General features: G+C 51.9%; 5 protein-coding genes across 5 annotated transcripts; 1 reads left to right on the forward strand and 4 right to left on the reverse strand.

Moving 5' to 3' along the window:
- Window positions 1–1,704: 1,704 nt before the first annotated feature.
- Window positions 1,705–3,385, reverse strand: COCSADRAFT_163848 (uncharacterized protein; the record flags this gene model as incomplete). The annotated part of the gene is made up of 6 exons (XM_007705659.1): window positions 1,705–1,969; window positions 2,024–2,419; window positions 2,490–2,748; window positions 2,804–2,938; window positions 3,001–3,163; window positions 3,362–3,385. The coding sequence occupies 6 exons, from the start codon at window positions 3,383–3,385 to the stop codon at window positions 1,705–1,707; spliced, it is 1,242 nt and encodes a 413-aa protein (XP_007703849.1).
- A 998-nt stretch (window positions 3,386–4,383) lies between these two features.
- On the forward strand, window positions 4,384–5,525 carry COCSADRAFT_40160 (uncharacterized protein; the record flags this gene model as incomplete). The annotated part of the gene is made up of 1 exon (XM_007705436.1): window positions 4,384–5,525. A coding segment is annotated over exon 1 (932 nt), but the record flags the coding sequence as incomplete, so codon positions are not given.
- Window positions 5,526–6,225: 700 nt separating this feature from the next.
- Window positions 6,226–9,332, reverse strand: COCSADRAFT_243860 (uncharacterized protein). The gene is made up of 5 exons (XM_007705660.1): window positions 8,617–9,332; window positions 7,416–8,532; window positions 6,858–7,332; window positions 6,607–6,747; window positions 6,226–6,555 (listed from the first exon to the last, which is right to left on the reverse strand). The coding sequence occupies exons 1-5, from the start codon at window positions 9,218–9,220 to the stop codon at window positions 6,415–6,417; spliced, it is 2,478 nt and encodes an 825-aa protein (XP_007703850.1). The 5' UTR covers window positions 9,221–9,332; the 3' UTR covers window positions 6,226–6,414.
- A 3,043-nt stretch (window positions 9,333–12,375) lies between these two features.
- COCSADRAFT_243882 (uncharacterized protein) lies at window positions 12,376–12,989 on the reverse strand. Its single transcript, XM_007705661.1, has 2 exons — window positions 12,491–12,989; window positions 12,376–12,423 (listed from the first exon to the last, which is right to left on the reverse strand). Exon 1 carries the CDS (start codon window positions 12,906–12,908, stop codon window positions 12,591–12,593), a length of 318 nt encoding a protein of 105 aa, XP_007703851.1. The 5' UTR covers window positions 12,909–12,989; the 3' UTR covers window positions 12,376–12,423; window positions 12,491–12,590.
- Window positions 12,990–14,593: 1,604 nt separating this feature from the next.
- On the reverse strand, window positions 14,594–17,253 carry COCSADRAFT_40163 (uncharacterized protein). Its single transcript, XM_007705437.1, has 6 exons — window positions 16,939–17,253; window positions 16,416–16,473; window positions 16,118–16,343; window positions 15,563–15,597; window positions 15,361–15,472; window positions 14,594–15,031 (listed from the first exon to the last, which is right to left on the reverse strand). The coding sequence occupies exons 1-6, from the start codon at window positions 17,019–17,021 to the stop codon at window positions 14,784–14,786; spliced, it is 762 nt and encodes a 253-aa protein (XP_007703627.1). The 5' UTR covers window positions 17,022–17,253; the 3' UTR covers window positions 14,594–14,783.
- Between the last annotated feature and the right edge of the window lie 885 nt (window positions 17,254–18,138).

An 18,138-nucleotide genomic window follows, 5' to 3' on the forward strand; every position in this document is an offset into this window, starting at 1 on the left:
AAGCCCCATACGTATATACACCAGCGGTTGAATACACGCTTGAATTCGTAAGCTCTAGTACCGGGTATTTAGCATCCCACGTCAGCATAAAGGACCACCTTAGCACCACTAAGAACGGGTCTAGGCCGTCGTTATACATAAGATGAATCCGAGCCTCAGTGTTTCTTTTATGCCAGTGTACACGGGGCTGCTGAGGGGCAGGATCTACATACTATCCAAATCAAACACTTATACATTTTTCTTTTTCTCTCGCCAGTAGTAGTAGTAGTAGTAAAATGTATACACCGTATCAAGTTCACTTACCACAATTGTCGTCTTTTACATGCGTACTTACCCTTGCGCCAAAACAAACAAAAAAGGTTAGCATCCTCGGGAGCTTAATCCCACACATACGGGGCGGAGAGAGAGAGAGAGATAAAGGGCACGTGCAGAAATCGGTGCGCTCTCGTACGATATATACGAGGTCAAAAGTGAAACCCCAGAGCTCCGAATATCTTCGGTATAAGCCGCTGGCGGGCCCCCTTCCGCGCGGCTAAATCTAGGGAGGGAAGGAGGGAGGGGAGGGGAGGGGATATTAAATGGAGGGGGGGTCAGGTGAGTTTCAGAATGGCGTGTCTCGTGGTGCGATTGCCTCGTGGGGGTTCTTCTTTTCTTTCAGGATAGTGAGTGGGGGTTGGTACGAGAGAGGCTTTGGAGCACGTGTAGTTTGCTTGATAAAGGAGTTTTTCAGAGAGGCAGATTTTGGTTATTGAAAAGTAAGGTAATGGTGGGGGAGGGGGGCATTTTGTACTGCGTACGAAGCCGATGTCAAGATCACGCAGTCAAATCAAGCTTTGTACCAAGCTCCCTTCCAATCAGCAGGCAAGACGGGGAAACAGTATGTCACTGTCGCGTGGGCGGCTCTGACTCGCATGCTCCCATGGCTCAGGGAGAAAGAACGGGTGGTGTGTGAGTACATGCCTCACCCACGCTGACGGAATCACCCAGCACAGTGACCACGCACAGGGGATACCATGTATGATGCACAAAGCGGATCCCACTCTCCAAATGTACCCACGTTACGCCTCTCCCGTCAAGGCGGAGGATCGTCTCAGGGTCTTAGCGAACAAAAAAAGCATTCACACGGGAAGGGGAAGGGGGGGGGGTTTATGAAGTTGAGACAAGGCAAGCCCAAGGGCTGAGCTAGGAAGGGGGGACAGCAGCTGGTCTATGCAAGACGATCACAGGACTAGAAACCAGAAACCGGTCGGAGCTGAGATGTGCTAGTAAGTATATTAGCCTATCCGTTCTGTCGGAGTGGATTCACCCGAGTCCGGTCGCGGGAACAGGCTAAAGACAGCCCGAACGGGGGTTTTTTTCTTGCTTCGATCTTCGCATGCCCCTTCCTGGGGGTTCTGCAGGGCGCCACGTTGTGGGGAGACACTAAAAGAGCTTGCCCTAGCATGGATCTGACAGATCTGGCGATCGCTCAAACCTGGTCGTGGAAGTGGAGTCCATTCACGCGTGGGTCAGTGCGACCGGGAAATACGCCATGATACACTGTACCATGCCGCCGATCTGGGGGTTACATGTAAATAGTAATTGCGTGTTTCATGGCTGGGAGTCAAACAGGGATGAGCAGGAGCAAGGAGGCCACTCGGGCGGTGAGGAGAGTTCTGCTCAAATGAACAGTATAGTACGGATTTTGCTAAATACCAGCGTGATCTACTTTAGCGACCAGACGCCGTTTTCTTCAATAATATCGATGGGGCGGTTTTCATCTAGAGATCTTCGGCCGGCCTCCAGAATGGCTGTTGTCGCAATGGTGTTCTTCAAAGTCGGTAGTGGCCGCGCATCCAATTCTTCGAGAGTGATTTCACCCGCGTTGAGCTTGTTGACGGCATCAATGAACTTTTCAAATGAAATGTACCCATAGCCAATTTGGCCTGCGAAGTTGCCCTCTTCATCAGGTGCGTACTTCATGTAGAATCTGTAGCTGTTCAGTACGCGAACCGGGGGTTTCTTCGTGTTCACTCAAACTTACGGGTTGTACCACAGCAAGCCAGTCTCGTCATCAGTGACGTCGTAACCGCGCTTAGCCTGGTTGACACGAATTTCTCCGGTGGATGCCATGTAATGGAAATACTGATTTGAGTGCACACCTGCCTTTTGCGGTGCTGCCCAGCCAGCTGTGTAAACACCGGTTCCGACTTTGTTGGGGTCATCCTTCTTCACCCAGTTGGTGAGCAATGTGATGGTATCCTCGGTAGCGGGATCGCAGCCCAGGCTGGTAGCGATTCCCTTGGCTGCACTCGCCATGACACGTACTGGTTTCCAACCCGGAATCATGGACTCGTTGATGTCAATGTGGTGAGAGTTGAGGTAGTAGGAAATGTCGGAATCCACACCGGCCCATGCTTTGAAAGTCTCTAGCTGGCTCCTGAGATTTTGATTAGATACTGTTTACGTTCTATGGCAAACCGAGAAACCAATGCGGGAAAGAAACATACTTTGGCTGGCTCATGTACGAGTAAAAGTAGTTGAAATCACCCAGCTTCTGTGCCCTGAAGCGCGCATCAGCGTACGCAGGGTCGTATCGCTTGTGATGCTCAATGTATACAAATACATTGTGCTTCTTTGCTGTCTCGAGGAGTTTCTGGTGGTGTTCTAGCAATTTGACTGCGGGCTTTGTGATGAGAACGTGGATTCCACGCTCAATGGCGTAAAGGGCAATGGGGTAGTGAGTGGTGTCGGGCGTAAAGATTGTAACTAACCGACGTCAGCGTTATTGCAGGGGTAATTCTACTATCAACTCGCAACTCACTCGCACTGCCTTTTGGAAGCGCATCAATCGCCGCCTTGTAGGCATTTGGGTCCGTCTTGCCCTCTTTTGGAAACTCCTCAAAAGACACGTCCAGATTGTTGTATGCCTCGGAAATGTTCTTTTGCAGATGCTCACCTGACGTCAAATCAGCGCCCTGCATATGCCCCATATGCAGTCCAGGCAGCATTGTTACTCACGGATTGCAGGGAATTTGCCGCCGGATGTGCCAACCATGGACAGTTTGCCCACCTTGCCACGTCTTCGGAGGTCAAACAGTGTCAAACCTACGACACCAACCTTTTTGTCAGACTTTGAGGCACCGCCTCCGACGAATCCGGTCGTGTACTCTCCCGTACCGACCTAGATGATGCATTAGTGTATAGTTTCGCTAAATTGATTGCGCTCATACGAAAGGGCTTGAGGGGGCGACGAATAAAGCCGCATGCAGCTTTCAGTATTGCATGACATGTCACGAGCTCGAGAGCAAGGCATGATGGGGTAGGAGGGAAAAGGAGGAGAGAAAAAAATGTGTTGCCGACAAGGGACTAGCAAACTTACCATGAGCACTTCTACCGGCGCCATGATGAATGTCTGTTCTGGTGGTGAAATGGATAGTCCGACCAGGCAATTGTGAGCAACTCCAGCAATTCCAGCAGTATCAGTAGTTCCAGGTATTCGAGAGAGGAAAAAAAGGGGACCAGCTGAGGGCTTAATTTGAAGAGCTGTCTGTAACCAATACCCGACACATGGCCTCATCGGCGTTTGAATGCATGTCTAGATGGCGGAAGATATATCGCCAAGCAGCGCGATGAGGGGCACGAGGGGCACGAGGGGCGCGCGTATTGTGGCCACAGCCGCGGCCGGATGACGTTAGAGCATGCTGCTGTTCGTGGGGCTGAATGCGCTGTACTGTATGGATGAAAAGAGGAGGCCCTGCAACGGCGGTTTTTTTTGCTGCTTGTGCACAGTGCTGTATGATGGACTTTCGTCGGACAAATAGGATCCGCGTCAGCCCACAAGCATTGGGCTAGCTGAGTGTCAGCGGAGGGGGATTATGTTGTATACGTAGTATGAGTGCGTGGTATCGGTAGTGCTCCGAGGGTGGTGGGGAGGGGGGCCTTGCAAAGTTTCCCCAGGGCCAAGCACATAACCCCCACGTTGACCGCGGCGGCCGCCATTGGTGGAAGAACATAAATGTAGCATTTACAGGGCAGACGTCGGGGGACGGCGAGACTGCGTCTGGCATGCCACCTTGTCTCGAGCTGCAGCATGTTTCCATCCGACAGCCGCCATGTTAGTCACTACTATACAAATGGCCGCATTCTGTTCCCGCCCTTCGCGCTCATGTAGCCCGAGAGCCGTCAGATGGCCCACCGCGTTGCCCCCGGGGAGTCTGATGCTGTCACTGCCACAGGCGAATCTAGGACGCGCAATCAGCGAGATATTGACCACGGTACCACGAATAGGCTCTGCCGCACTTAGCTCTTCTGGCCTCTAATGCACCGATTGTCTCCATCTCGCTGTAGTATTAAAGCTGACCAGACCCGTGCCCTGCCATGGTAGTTGCTAGTTTTTTTTTCATCCAAGCCTTGTATTGCTATCCATCCATTACTATCTATACGTATAAACATATATATATATCCCTATCTTCCTTTTTGCCGTTTACGTGCATCCTGATTTGCTTTGCTCCCTGTAGCAGTCATGGCATCCAACGGTAATGGCACCAATGGCCACACCAAGCAACGTACGCCTCTCCGGCCAGGCATCTACTCGCCTACCATGACTTTTTTCAACCCAGAGACCGAGGAGCTAGACATTCCAGTTATCAAGAAGCATGCAGTACGACTTGCCGAGGCCGGCCTTGTCGGTCTGGTCACCATGGGATCAAACGGAGAGGCCGTGCACCTATCGCGAGCCGAGAAGACTGCAGTCACTCGAGCCACACGTGAGGCTCTTGACGAGGCTGGCTACCAAGACGTGCCCGTCATTGTAGGCGCATCCGAGCACGGCATCCAGCTCACCATTGAGCTGTGCAAGGAGGCCGAGGCCGCTGGCGGCGAATATGCCCTCATTCTACCCCCCAGCTACTACCGCTACGCCATAGACGAAGATGCCATCTACGAGTACTTTACCAAAGTAGCAGACGGCTCACCTATCCCTATTATGCTATACAACTACCCAGGCGCCGTAGCCGGCATCGACATGGATAGCGATCTCCTCATCAAGCTAGCCAAGCACCCCAACATTGTCGGCACAAAGTTCACCTGCGGCAACACAGGCAAGCTCACACGCGTGGCTCTGGCCACCAACGCCTGCACGGCCAAGTCCAACAGCGGCGGCTACATGGCTTTTGGCGGCATGGCCGATTTCACCGCCCAAACCGCTGCCAGCGGCGGCTCAGGCATCATTGCCGGCGGCGCAAATGTTGTCCCCAAGACGTGTGTCAAGGTGTGGAATCTCTGGGCAGAAGGCAAGTACGACGAAGCCTTTGAGCTGCAAAAAGTGCTCAGCAAGGGCGACTGGGTCTTGACCAAATCCGCCATCCCAGGCACAAAGTCTGCCATTCAGTCATATTACGGCTACGGCGGCTACCCTCGCAAGCCGCTCAAGAGGCTGTCGCAGGAAAAGGTTGATGCTGTTGCGGAGGGAATCAAGGAGGTTATGGAGGTGGAGAAGAGTTTATAATCTAGTTGTCTGGGGAGAAAAGAAAAATAGATATCCATTTTTGTTGTTTTTTTCTCCTTCTTCTTGTGTTACGTTTGTGTTAGTCTCCTCTGCATGTCCCCTTTTTTGCTGACCTGAAGATACAATACACTACTACATACACTGGAACCCAGCCAACTAGCGCCACACAACTAGTGCGTGATATTTCTCTTTTTTTTAAAAAAAAATGACAGTCGCACATGCTACTATTAGACCCTGAAGCGGCCCCGGAAATCCCCACTAGTTTTCTTGTTTTCTTTTTCTGGCTATTTTGTCCATGGCGCCTTCCATGTCACATTCGCTACCCATCGGTGGACTAAAAACACTGTCTCCTCTAGTCGACACTACGTCGGCGCCTTGACCTAATACAGAAGCTGCACTGACCACGCTAAGGAGCATCTTCTGAGTGTCCTCCCTTCGCTGGCTAGCCTCAGACCCTGATTCATGACACCACACCCCATGTAACCTACCCAGCGCACATCTGGGGGAAACGGCCGTAACACTGTGTTTCGCTTCCTTCTTCCTTCTCATTGGTTTACTATGATTGGTGGACACGAGCAACGGGTGGTACAAGAAAGGTAATCGAGATCAGAAAAAGTCGAAATACGAGGCATCGATACCTGTTTGTTTTTGCTTGATTGCATCGTTCCTGAATCGCTTCAAGGAAGAGAGAAGAAAGAATAAAAACATTATGAAGCAAAAGGTTTCGAATGTACAAGTCGGGTCGTAACGAAGCGAAGCGCGCCTTTTTTTAGTTTTCCATGCCATCGTAACCCCGCGCAGTTTCCCCCAAATAGTCGTAATCGTACAAAATCCCTGGGTAATAGTAGTGTTTTAGCCAAACCAGAATTCGTCTGGTTTGCTCCCTGACGCCGAAAATTCACTTTCTCAATGCAACCCAAACCCATCTAAATTGCTAGACCGTTGCCTAAACTGGTCCATCGGTATAGCGAGAGCACCTCTCTCCGTTTGGCTGGTGTCATCTCCCTCGCATGGCCATGGCCCTTGATTTGAGCCAATGTGGATATCATAACTTTCCGGAAGTTACGCTGTGCGAAGTCAGTATCCTGCAGATTGGACTGATTACGCAAACGGCTTACCTGATACTCTGTGTTGAGCGTCACCACAGCGGCTTCGTGTGCCCGTACAATTGTTTCGCAGGCACGAATCACATTCTCGTTGGTCTCGGTCGACAACTTGTCGGCCAAGAGCAACAGAATCAAGCTTCCTTGGAGCAGATACTGTTGAATTGGTTAGCCAGATTTTCTACAAAAAAATAACGCAACGAGATTAGGGCTGGCCGTCTCTGAAACTGCCAAACCCCATTAAATTAATACGGAATCTCACTTACCATGCCGAACAGGTAGGGCATAAAGGATAGGTCCGGATCGACGTCAAGAATTACGTCGACTGCATGGGCCGCTGTGATGGCGTTTGAAGTCGCGGCGAGGAAAGACGGTGAGCACACCCACATGTTGTCGTCTTCCAAAAGCGCCACCGGGTCCCATTTGCCGTGCAACAGAATATGAAGCACGTGCATGATGTGTGTGGCATATGCGGCAACCTTTTTTGTTTGATGAATCCATTCGGCTCGAACCGGATCCGGTGTAGTGTTTGGTTGTACTTCCTCATTCGGGCCGCAGCCGTATTGCGCTTTGAACTCCTCAATGCTGTACGCGTATCGCTCCAATTGGCGGGTAATTTCCGCCTCATGAAGTTCCCAAGATGACCGCTGACCGAATCTTGGGTGGTTCTTTTGCGCGTTCAAATCTACAATGTCGCCAAGGATTGTCATTAGCGGCAGGAAGAAGCCAAAAACATCGTGTCTGCATCATGTCAGTACTGCTCAAATGACAAATTACAGAAAATGAGATGTTGGAAATGCCATGGGCAAGGGGATTGTACGTACGATGTGCACTGAAAGTTGAGCCCCCGCTTCCGTGGTCCTGCGTGTCCAGTGTAGAATTCGCCCTGTTGCCAAAGAGTGTCGGGAACTGGTTGAAATAGATCCTCGCACTCATTGTCCAGCATGGCCAGCGGGCGATTGTAGCAGAGTCCAAGATGTCGATCGACCATGTAAAGCAGCCACCACAGCCGCCGCCTCTCCTCTTTCATTTCTTCGATGATGGCTGCAGCTGGGGTACCTGCGGGCGCTTGAGCACCGGTGCCGTCTGTTACGCCAACATCAACTTCTCCATCAGTCGTGTTTCCTTCGTGTTCTTTGGTCGGCTTTTGAGACAGTTCTCGGCCCAGTTTTAGCTCCCTAGCCAGCGACCACGCCGCGTTCCACCACCTCAAAGAAGCCGCCTTGTACTCGCTTGCTGAAGTAACCACTCCGAGGTTGATATATGTAGCAACGTCGTCTAGTGTGCTGGTGGGTGGCAATGCTCCGTCTGCTCTTCCGTCATACCTTCCTATTACCCGATCCACGCCAAAAGCGTCGTGAGCAGCAGAAGTAACGCCAGGTCCAGGGGTGAAGCCGTGCGAGGATGGAGAGTGGACCAGGGGTTTCAACAGTTCGACGGTCAATTTCCACAGTTTTTGGCTAATGATGGCTCTTGCTGAAGGTGATGAAGTGAGATAGCTGGCTTCGCTGGTTTGAGCTGCAACCCAGAGCATACTGGCTAGCAGGGCTGGACTGCATCGCCTTGGGTTATGTTGGCGCAAAAAGCTCCGTTTCCTAAAGACAGATCCAAGAATGTATGGTGAGACGGGCTCCATGAAGACGGACGAAGAGCTCTGGAAGTAGAATTCGAGAAGATCGCAGGCGGTGGGGATGTTCATGATGCTACCAAGATGTGGTAGTAGCGGCTTCAAAACAGGGTATCTGCAAGAAAGCATGGGTCCGCTGTGCTGTGATGAGTTTGCGCTAACGCCCGACTGTGGTGATCCAGTGTCTGCAGAGCCATAGCTGTGAGGTGAGGATTGGCGTGCAGCTTGTTGGTAGTGCATATGGTAGGCCATGTTTGCGTATTCAGTGGGGATGGATACTGGAGTGCCATTGGAGCCGGGTATGAGGTGGATGCCTGCTACCTGTCAGCAAATGCAAGCCAATGCAGAGTACTTTGCATGCATGTGCGCAGTACTCGAGGCTTGTTCGTTCAACATACCATTCATGGCATACATGAGCTCCTCGCGCGGCATCTCGGCATGCATTGGGGGGTAAGCGGCACCGGATCCAAGGAGCAAAGGGTCGATCATCATGTGGTTGACGGGAGGGTCAAAAGCGGCGCCAGAATTCAAAGCCTGCCAGTCACCTGTGGGCAAGCCGGTTTTGGTAGATGGGAAATGCTGTACGACGGGCGTGGCTTCTGATTGCGACCACACATCCTCTTCCATTTCGTTCATGACGCTGGGCCTCTCAAAGTAACTGTTGATTCCATTTGGCGTCTGTGGACTACCACCGCCACCGGCAGCGGCCTCTTCTCTTTGCTTCTGGATGTGTCGCGGGACCTGGGGAAGGTGAGTTTGGGAGTGCATGGATGGGGGTGTGGTTATGCTTACTTTTCCTCTGCGTTTCTTTTCACGGTTGTACTGGCAAACATATTCAAGTTCTATGCAGCGCGAGCATGGTGCCTGACCGTTACACCGTGTGCGCATTCGGTGGCAATGGTCGCATGCGCGGCTTACTCTGCGCTTGACTGGTGCTGAGCCTCTTCGCTCAATCTTTGCCGCATCCTGGGCCGGTGCTGGTGCTGCTGTTGTGGACTCCATGTCTGTGAAGGTTGATCAAGTTGAGAGACGTGAGTCCAAGTGGGTGCCTTTTTGGTTGCTAGAAGGGGTGATGAGCAATTGGAAGAGGTCAAGGCGGCAAGGACACGGAGGCGGACGTACTGAGGCAGATTGTTGGTGGTGGCCCCGATGAAGAGGCGAGAGTTTGTTAGGAGAGAAGCAAAACGGAAGTGACGTCGGGGAAGAACAGTTGAGGAGGAAGGAATCGGCAGCGGTAAATCTGGGGACAAGCGCGGGTCATGGGATACTTGGGGAGCATATGTGGGCCTGGGACAAAGGTATAGTGGTGCTACCTAGGTGCCGAGGAGACAGGCGGGCCAGGACGAGGGATGCAGCGACGGTTTTGCAGGGTCAGTGTGACGATCTGTGGCTTGAAGATTCCATGCGTCCACGCGGGCTTCGAGAAGCGAAGTCTGGTGTGTAGCAATATCAGAAGACGGAATGTTTAATTCCCACACCCATGCATGGATGTACGAGGAGCGGCCCATTGGCTACGGCAACCAGGCTCTGGGGCAGCTCGTGGCAGGCATCACGACACGGCGGGCAGGGGGACCGTTGGCGGCGCAAGAGGGCGCCATTGGAACGGGTAAAACGACATTAGCCGGTGGTTACTCACCTGCTGTCTAGGGCAAAAAGCGGGGCTGCACCACCACCGACGACGAAGACTCGACTAACAGCAGACTAGCAGACTAGCAGGCAGGCAGACTGGCAGACTGGCAGACTACTGCGGACGTGTGTGCGTATGGTAGGTATTATTACTGCTGGCGTGTATGTACATGTCTATGTACATACTATTGCAGTCTGCCCCCTCTCTCCCTCTGCTCGCATCCATGTCCCTGTTCATGCCCCATGCCCATGTCCATGGCACACTCGCACTCACACTTGTTGACGCTAAGTACTCGAGTAGACGCCAGACAGTTCACGCCTAGCGCCTCCCTTCGTCCATTGCCCATTGCCCATTGCTTCCTGCCTCGACGACAACAACAACAACAACAACAACAACGACTCACCACACGTCAGCTTTGCCGCTCATCCCTGCTGCCTGTTCCTGCGGTCTTCTCCAGGTTGTGGCTTGTCGCGCCTGACCATGACAAACGCTCCCGCGGGGCCGAGTCTGTCTCTCTTTTTCTCTCTTGCGCAACAACTGCACCAGCACCGTCGGAGCCATTGTACATACGGTAAGTACGAGTGAGTAGTGTAAGTAGTACGTAGGTACATGCCATGCCGCTCTCTCCACCGCCACCCCTCTCCACGCCTCGCCTCGGCCAATACTACATGCACACGCTCCACTGCTCATTGCCCATTGCTCGTTACCCGCTGCCCGCTGCTGCTCGACCATGTACATCCATCCATCCATCCATCCATCCATCCATCCATCCATCCATCCATCCTACTACTACTACTACTACTACTACTACTACTACTACTACTACTTACTCGTCCTGTTTCTGCTACTGTGCCCTACTGCTGAAACCCCTCTCGCCGTGTTGTTTCATGCCCACTACTAGATAATAACAATGCTGCTCCTGCTACTGTTGCTCCGTCACCACGGCCACCGTCCACCACCACACGTCAAAACATGTACGCCGCCCTGCCACATGAAACCCTATGCCGACGGCGAACTCCTCCCTCGTGGCCGGCGTTGCCTTTGCGCACCCGCCCCGCCAAGCCACCCCCGGCAAAGGCCTCGAACTCACCAGCACGTCTGAGTCCTCGCCGTACCCACATGGCTCGGCCTAGCCTGCGACGTGGTTTCCGGCCTGCTTGTGCTCACTAAACTCGACTGCCGCACACTGCACACAGTCCGGCTGTTGCGCTGGGTCAAACCTGTCGACCATGTACCACCCTATTCACGCTGCCGGGTCCTGGTCATGCCGTGCTGCGCGCTCATTGTCCAGTGCCACCGCCGCTGGTGCTCCCGCCCTGCACCAGCACGCACAAGCACACGCTTACGGGCTCGGGCGGCGTTTCTGGCAAGCTAAGCGAGCCCACCATGCCTGCAACCCCGACTCCGACATGTCCTCTTCGGCCAACGTCACTATTTCCTCCGTCCAAATGTGGAACACCACACATTGGCCGTATTACTATTATCAAACCTGCCCACGGCCCTGCTCACCCTTCCAGATGCAAAGGTGAACGGTCCAGCTGATGGCCGTCCACTCTGCCCCCAGCACATATAAGTGGATCACGGTGGATCTGCACGACAGCATGCCACCGGCGGGTCCGCTTATTACTGTTACTTCCCACGGGGGAGGGGACAGTCTGGCGCCTTTTCTCGCGCTTGGTCTCCCAGGCACACGCTCGTCCACGCATCCCATACAAATCACACCAAACCCCTTCCTTCACATAAGTCGTCCGTATTAATCCTGCAGTCGTCTCATTTCTCCATTTGCTGCATTCCACCACAATTCTCTGTAGCCTGCTGTTTCAGCCACGTGCTAGCGCCCGCCTGCGAGCACCTCTCTACCAAGACGAGACCGCTCGCCGAAGCAGAGGCATGTCATTGTCGAGCTCCTCCGTGCTGTGATCGCCGCAATTTCTGTCCATGCAATCTCGTGCATAGAGATGAGAGTGCAATCGCCGGCCCGTTGAACGAGCTTGTGCACGCAGTCCTGCCTGGCTGGCCGATATACGTTGAAATTGCTTCTTTCTGAAAGACTCCGAATGGGCGACTGCCCAACACGCCCACCTCCCGCTTTGGCACCAGGCCACACGCGGCCAGGACGGGATCCACAACGGCCGTACCTCCACACTTGGGTCTTAACAGTGTGACCCTCGCCGGGCTCCTGCATGTAAGCGACAACGTCTCAAGCAAATCACACCACGACTTTATCTCTCCTCAACGCTACCCACTCCACTTCAGATTGCACGCTGGGCCACTGCAGCCTACGCAAAAGAGGTCACAAACCCACGGCAATCTGGCCACACAGCTGCTATAGCTTTTTTTCATCGACCTGCTGTATTGGTTGCAAGTCAGAAAACGACCCACGCGCTCCCTGTAGATTACCTGACCGCTCATCACCTAGGCGCCCCCACAAGGCTGCTGCCATGCACTGCGCCCTACCTACAAGTGACGCCAAAGCACATGTTCGCAGTGTTTGTGAAGAAGATGGCTGTGTCCAATTTTGATTTCGACAGGCCCTTGCCACACGCTACATCAACCTGCCTAGGGACACATACACCTCCTGTATATTAAGGGTCCAACCATAAGCCACTTGATCATCAGCGATATAAAAGGACTTTGAGCCACACCTCGGTACATGGCAGCAAGGCAGCAGGGTAGCAGTGCAATGCAATCCTCCGGCATAACCTCACTGGCGAGATGGCGTCGCGTTCTGCCCGCCCTCGTGTGTTACTTTTTTCCATGCACCCCAGATTCTCCCACCAGTGAAACCCGGGAATACGAAGGTGCACCAAGATCTTGGGATGAGGGGCAAGCGTCAGTGTCAGCGTCGGATTTCGGGTCAGTGGATGGTGCCCGTGCTACAGAACCACGCTGGCACTGGCGAGCCCTATGTACCCTGTCTGCCAACCCTTTTTTTGCATCATCATTCAATTGATTTGACTTTGATTTGGCTAGTAAGGTAATATTAACCGTCGCCATCGAGGCTGATGCAGCAACAAGCACGATTGGTGGGGTGGGCGCCGCGTACCGCAGCGGCTGTGCCATTGCAAAATAGCCGTAGTCCAATTGCTACGGCTCCACACCCTCACGGCTGGGAAACCAAGATCCTCCCCCCAGTCCCGCAGTCGAGGGTTAGGCGGGAGCCCAACCAGCGAATCGTGACTTGTTGCTACCACCGCGTCGCATGAGCGGCTCGCACGATCATGCATCATCGACTATTAATGCGGGGACAAGTATTGACCTGGGGTAAGAGCTGTCGATAGCCTGCAGCAGCTGGTGGTGGTGGTGATGATGGTGGGTGGGTGTGCATGCTGACTGACGGACATAGACAGGTGTTGACGCCAGCTTGACAACGGATAGACATGGACATCAGATTGTTTGATGAACGGGAGTGGGTGGGGCAAGAGGCACTAGCACTGGCACTGGCACTGGCACTGGCACTGGCATTGGCACTGGCACTGGCACTCACACTCTGGTCTGGCAGTTGTTGCGACTCGACACACAGCCCTAGCCTGCGTGCCTGCCCTGCTGATGAGGTGCATGGCCCAATATGGATGATGATGCAGGTGCTCTGAGCGTCCCTGGACTAAAACACACCGTCTTCTCCTCTCTCGTTGTCAAACTCGTCGGACGCCTTTCATGGCTCTTCGCCGGCCACACCTCACGAGACCCCGATTGTCCTTTGTTTTTCCCGTTACAAGACAAGTTAACCACTGTGGTTCCGACCGACTGACCCCCCGTCGCCCAAAGAGTCTAATGTAAGTTTCGGATGTTGCAAGCCAGCCCGCATGGTGCACACAAGCATCCGTCTGTCCATCGTGGCGACCCTGTTCCCCCAACGCGCCCCAACGCTTGTCGCCACCCCTCAACCCGTTTCATACAAATGAGGCGTAACGCGAATGACAACAATCGGTGCGTCTGCGGCAATACACGCCATGGTTCGCGGCGCTACTTTGGCTGCTACTGTTTGCACAACTGGCTTTGGCTGCGAGCTAGCATCGTGCCGACATAGCGTGATATCTTTGGCTGCCCATCCCTGCTGCATAATCTGAGCGTGGCGAGCTCATCCAGTACTAAGGGTACCTACTAAGCTTACCCCTGACATGCAATGAATTACGCAACGCTACAATATGGCAAGTACATTCCGAGGTTCACCACTACCGGTGTCGCTTCCTTTTCTCCATTCACACAAGTCACGCCCCTAGCACAATTTCGCGGCTTACGCCCAACCCAGACTAGCCAGCTTCTCTCTCCAGCCACTCTCATGGCGTAGCGACAGGATGAAACGTTCATCTATCAAATTTGTTCGTACGTATGTACTCTGCCAAGAGAGTGCAAGGAGTTTCACGATCACCATAGACTAGATCGGATCGCCCTGCCCTGCCCTGCCCACATCGGAACACCCTTGTTTCTGAAGCCGATCTAGAACTCCGCAAACAGGACTTTACCGACTCTAGAAGCATACCCATCTACGAATAGTAGCTCCCCAGGTCTCAGATCAGCCAAGACAATCTTCCCGAAGCCTGGGACTTGGTTGACCGAGTGAAAGTCTGCGTGACTCACGATGCCACGACACATGAAAGTTTTTTTCTTCCTCCTTATCCTTTTTTTCTCGTCGTCATCTTCATGATCTTCATCTCCTTCTCGGGCGCCGGCTGATACGGTAGGGAAGTTACAGGGCTCGTATTCGTATTTGCGAATGAGTGTCACACAACACACACACACACACATCTCAATACCAAGGTTATTAGCAAGCAGTAGAAATCCCCAGATCCGGGGTATGACCATGTCGGCTGCACCTAGCCAGAAACTTGACGCTACTAAGAACAGCACCTCCACATCTTGTATACATACAATTAAGAATGCTTGCTCTTAGAGCAACTGTTATCAGCTGCGGACTAAGTCTACGCGCAACCTACCCTACTTTTGCTTCTCGGCGTCTTCCTTCATGCCGGCCTGGACCCACGCCTGACTCTTAGCAGCCTGCTCCGCCATCTTAGCCTTGTCCTTAAGCAACTCCCTCATGGTGTGAGGATCGGGGACGTGGCGGCCTTTCTCCACCCCCTCACGTGCTTCCATTCGGTCCAGCCAGGCCTGAACTGCAGGGAACTTGTCCAGGTTGACGCCTGCCCAGCCGGCAGCCGCTCCCCATCCATAGTGAGCAATGTCTAAAGTTTGGTTAGATGACAGGAGATGAGGAGTCAGGCGGGAGAGTATGTGTGCCTTGGGAATGAGTAATGGACGTAGTAGTAATCTCGGGGGGAAGGGGATTGCCGGCTTATTGCATTTCGGTGGGTTGCGGGAGAGCCCTATCCGCCGCATACATAAGGTTTTTACAACAAACCGGTTTCATTTTCTTTTCTCAACCACCATCGAATGATTGATGATGAAGAGACAGGAGCAACAAAACGGCTATGCGGTGGCAGAGGGGGAACGGAGAATGCAGGATGTGACCATGTTTGAATACATGGACTGGGTAAGCAACAACGCTACTCACCGGCAATGGTGCACTTTGTGCCGCACAGGTATGGCCTGTTGTCCGATGCGAGATGCTTGTCGAGGACAGAGTAGAGACGGCGTGTCTCAGTTTGGTACCTGTTCACACCATACTAAATCCATGGAGAAACACACAAACGTGTCAGCACTCTTTTCCTATTTCCATGCATGTGCATGACGCAAAAGCTGCCTGCGTTGCTTACCTCGATATGCTCGGGGGCATAACGCGAGAAATGATCTGTTTGAAAGGATTTTGTTAGCCTTAATCCATCTCCTCTTTTTTTCTCGTTGCGCTTTTTGCTCTCCTGTCCCTCTTGCCTTCCCCTCCAAACTCTTTAGTAGATAATGTAGATCACAAGGCGGCTCGAGGATCTTTGCCTCTGTTTGGCAGTTTCCCCGCCCCGCTTCGTCCCCCCACATTCCGAGGCCAGATTGATTGACTGACGGCGGGAGCAGGCAGCCCACCTACCCTCAATCAATCAATTAATCAGCCCAACCCGCCTGACGCGCAACTGGCGTGCGCATCATGTTGCTCAGGGATCATGAACAGAAAACGACGAAACCCCCCCCTTTTGCCAAGCCTTACTATTACCTTGCCTTCAGGCCTAGTCAATGGCGCCCCTTTGCATACTAACCCCCTCTCTTACTCTCTTACAACGATCTTGATAATCAAACGAACAACAAAAAGAATCGAATACCCCCCCAACCCAACCCAACCCAAAAAAAATGAAAGATTGTTGTTGGGGTGTAAAACTTACTAGCCTGGCCTTGCATAGGACCTACACCGGCGTTTTGGAAGAACAACCAATTGTTCATTTCGAACCACTCGCGCGTTCCCTTGGGGAAACTAATCTTGTACTCGGTGTCGTAGCGCTCGACGAGGTATTGCATGATGCTGCCGGATTCGAAGAGGTTGATGGGTTTGCCGTCGGTGAAGGTGTCGGTTAGGGCGGGGATGCGGCCGTTGGGGTTGATGGCGAGGAACTGTCATTGGTTGTTTGTTGGGATAGTATTCGTAAGGAGAGAGATTGGATGAGGAGTTAAGACGGGACCTACCCAGTCTTCCTTTTGGGTGTTTTTGGATATTTCGATCTTGTGGACCTTGTAGGGGAGGCTGGGCGAAATGGTTAGTTATCTTGATCTTTTTCTTGAGTGTTGTCGTGTGCTGTTTGTTGCTCAATTACGGATTGCTGCTCTCTATATTCCAGACTATGGAGCTGATAGAACATGCGTGTGATGACTGCCATCTTCTACATCTAGAGGTTGGACTGAGTATAAGGAAAAGTGGAAGATTGACGGAATACTCTGAAGAACGATATACCAGCATCGTATAAGAAATCTGAGCAAGTGGCGATTACATCTTGCTACTCATCGTGAAGCTCTCAATATCTCGTTATTGTTCTCGAGATGAAGTGACACGATTCCAAGTGTCCTGTTCGTGAGCGTATACGATCAAAAAGAGAGAGATGCCTTGTATGACAACAGAGAAAATGGACAGAACCGATTCAGATGACGCAAGATAACAAAAATATGCAGACTATTGAGAAGGTATTTGTAAAACAGAAAACAAAACACTCACCCCAGCTCCTCCAAGGTAATGGAGATCTTGATGCCATTCGGCGTCTGCGTGGTATAAAGCGTGATATCAGATTGCTGCGACATGTTTGCAGTTGCGAAAAATGCGTAAGTCCCTAGTACTTGAAAACAAAGACACAAAAATTCAAAAGCGTCGTTTCTTTTTCTTAAATGCGATAGAATGAAACGTAGAGGGCACGTTTTGTGAGGATCAAAGCGCGCTGTGTAATGCTGGCAAAGTGGGGTTCAATGAGGGGCACACGAGTGTGACGAATTTTTCTTTGCTGGGGAAAAACCGCCGACACTAGTAGGACTTTGAAGGCATCTGGTACTCGGGCTAAAAGCTAGTAAATAAGGCCGTTGCGTGGGTTAAGAGTGTGCAAAGTAACTCTAATGCGCGCACGTTTGATTGGGCGGCAGTGTACTACTAGGTACCTTGCTGCATTGGTTTAGATTGTACGGGTAGACTAATTGCGTGATATTATTTTTATTTGCGGGCATGTTGGGCAGGAATAGAGTACCAGATCTTGATATTTCGATATCCGGTTAGGGCTAACTCCAAGCGGTTAACTTTCTGAGGAACCCATAGTAGTAGGGACGGAATGCTAAGCATCTACACGTGACAAGTATACAAAAGGGAATTTTTCCGAAACAAAAGTTTATAAAGACATAATAGTATATTTTAACTAGTGTTCATCTATACTTGAGCTTTACATCGTTGTTCTAATGGATTCGCCTCATTATCTCGCCTAGGGACACTGTCGGGGAAGTTATAGTATTAATCATCTTTTTGTCTGAGAACAGGGAACGAGCATTCTATTATGAATGATCTCTTTCCCGTTACCAGTCGTTGTGGAAATATTTTAAACGAGATCAGGCTATCAACACAGGTTATCTCAGGATGGGTCATGTTGTGATATAAGATTTATTATTTAGATCTGCGAGAGATCTGGCCGATGTGGAGGGTAGCAGGGGTAAGTTTTCACAACCAAGGGTGTTCCTTAGCCAATTCTTATGCTTAAACACTTGATAATACCCTTAGCTAGTCTTGAGATAGTGTAGTAAAGGATACAGAGCACGTAGTGTAATATATAAAGGCATATGAACCAATTATTCTTGAAATGCTGCATGACCCTTGGTTGGGAAAAAACATACCCCTGTTACCCTGTAGTACCCACGCTAATCTATATTCGAGAGGCACCGT

This window comes from Bipolaris sorokiniana (genome assembly GCF_000338995.1).
Source record: "Bipolaris sorokiniana ND90Pr unplaced genomic scaffold COCSAscaffold_14, whole genome shotgun sequence".
Lineage (NCBI taxonomy): Eukaryota > Fungi > Ascomycota > Dothideomycetes > Pleosporales > Pleosporaceae > Bipolaris > Bipolaris sorokiniana.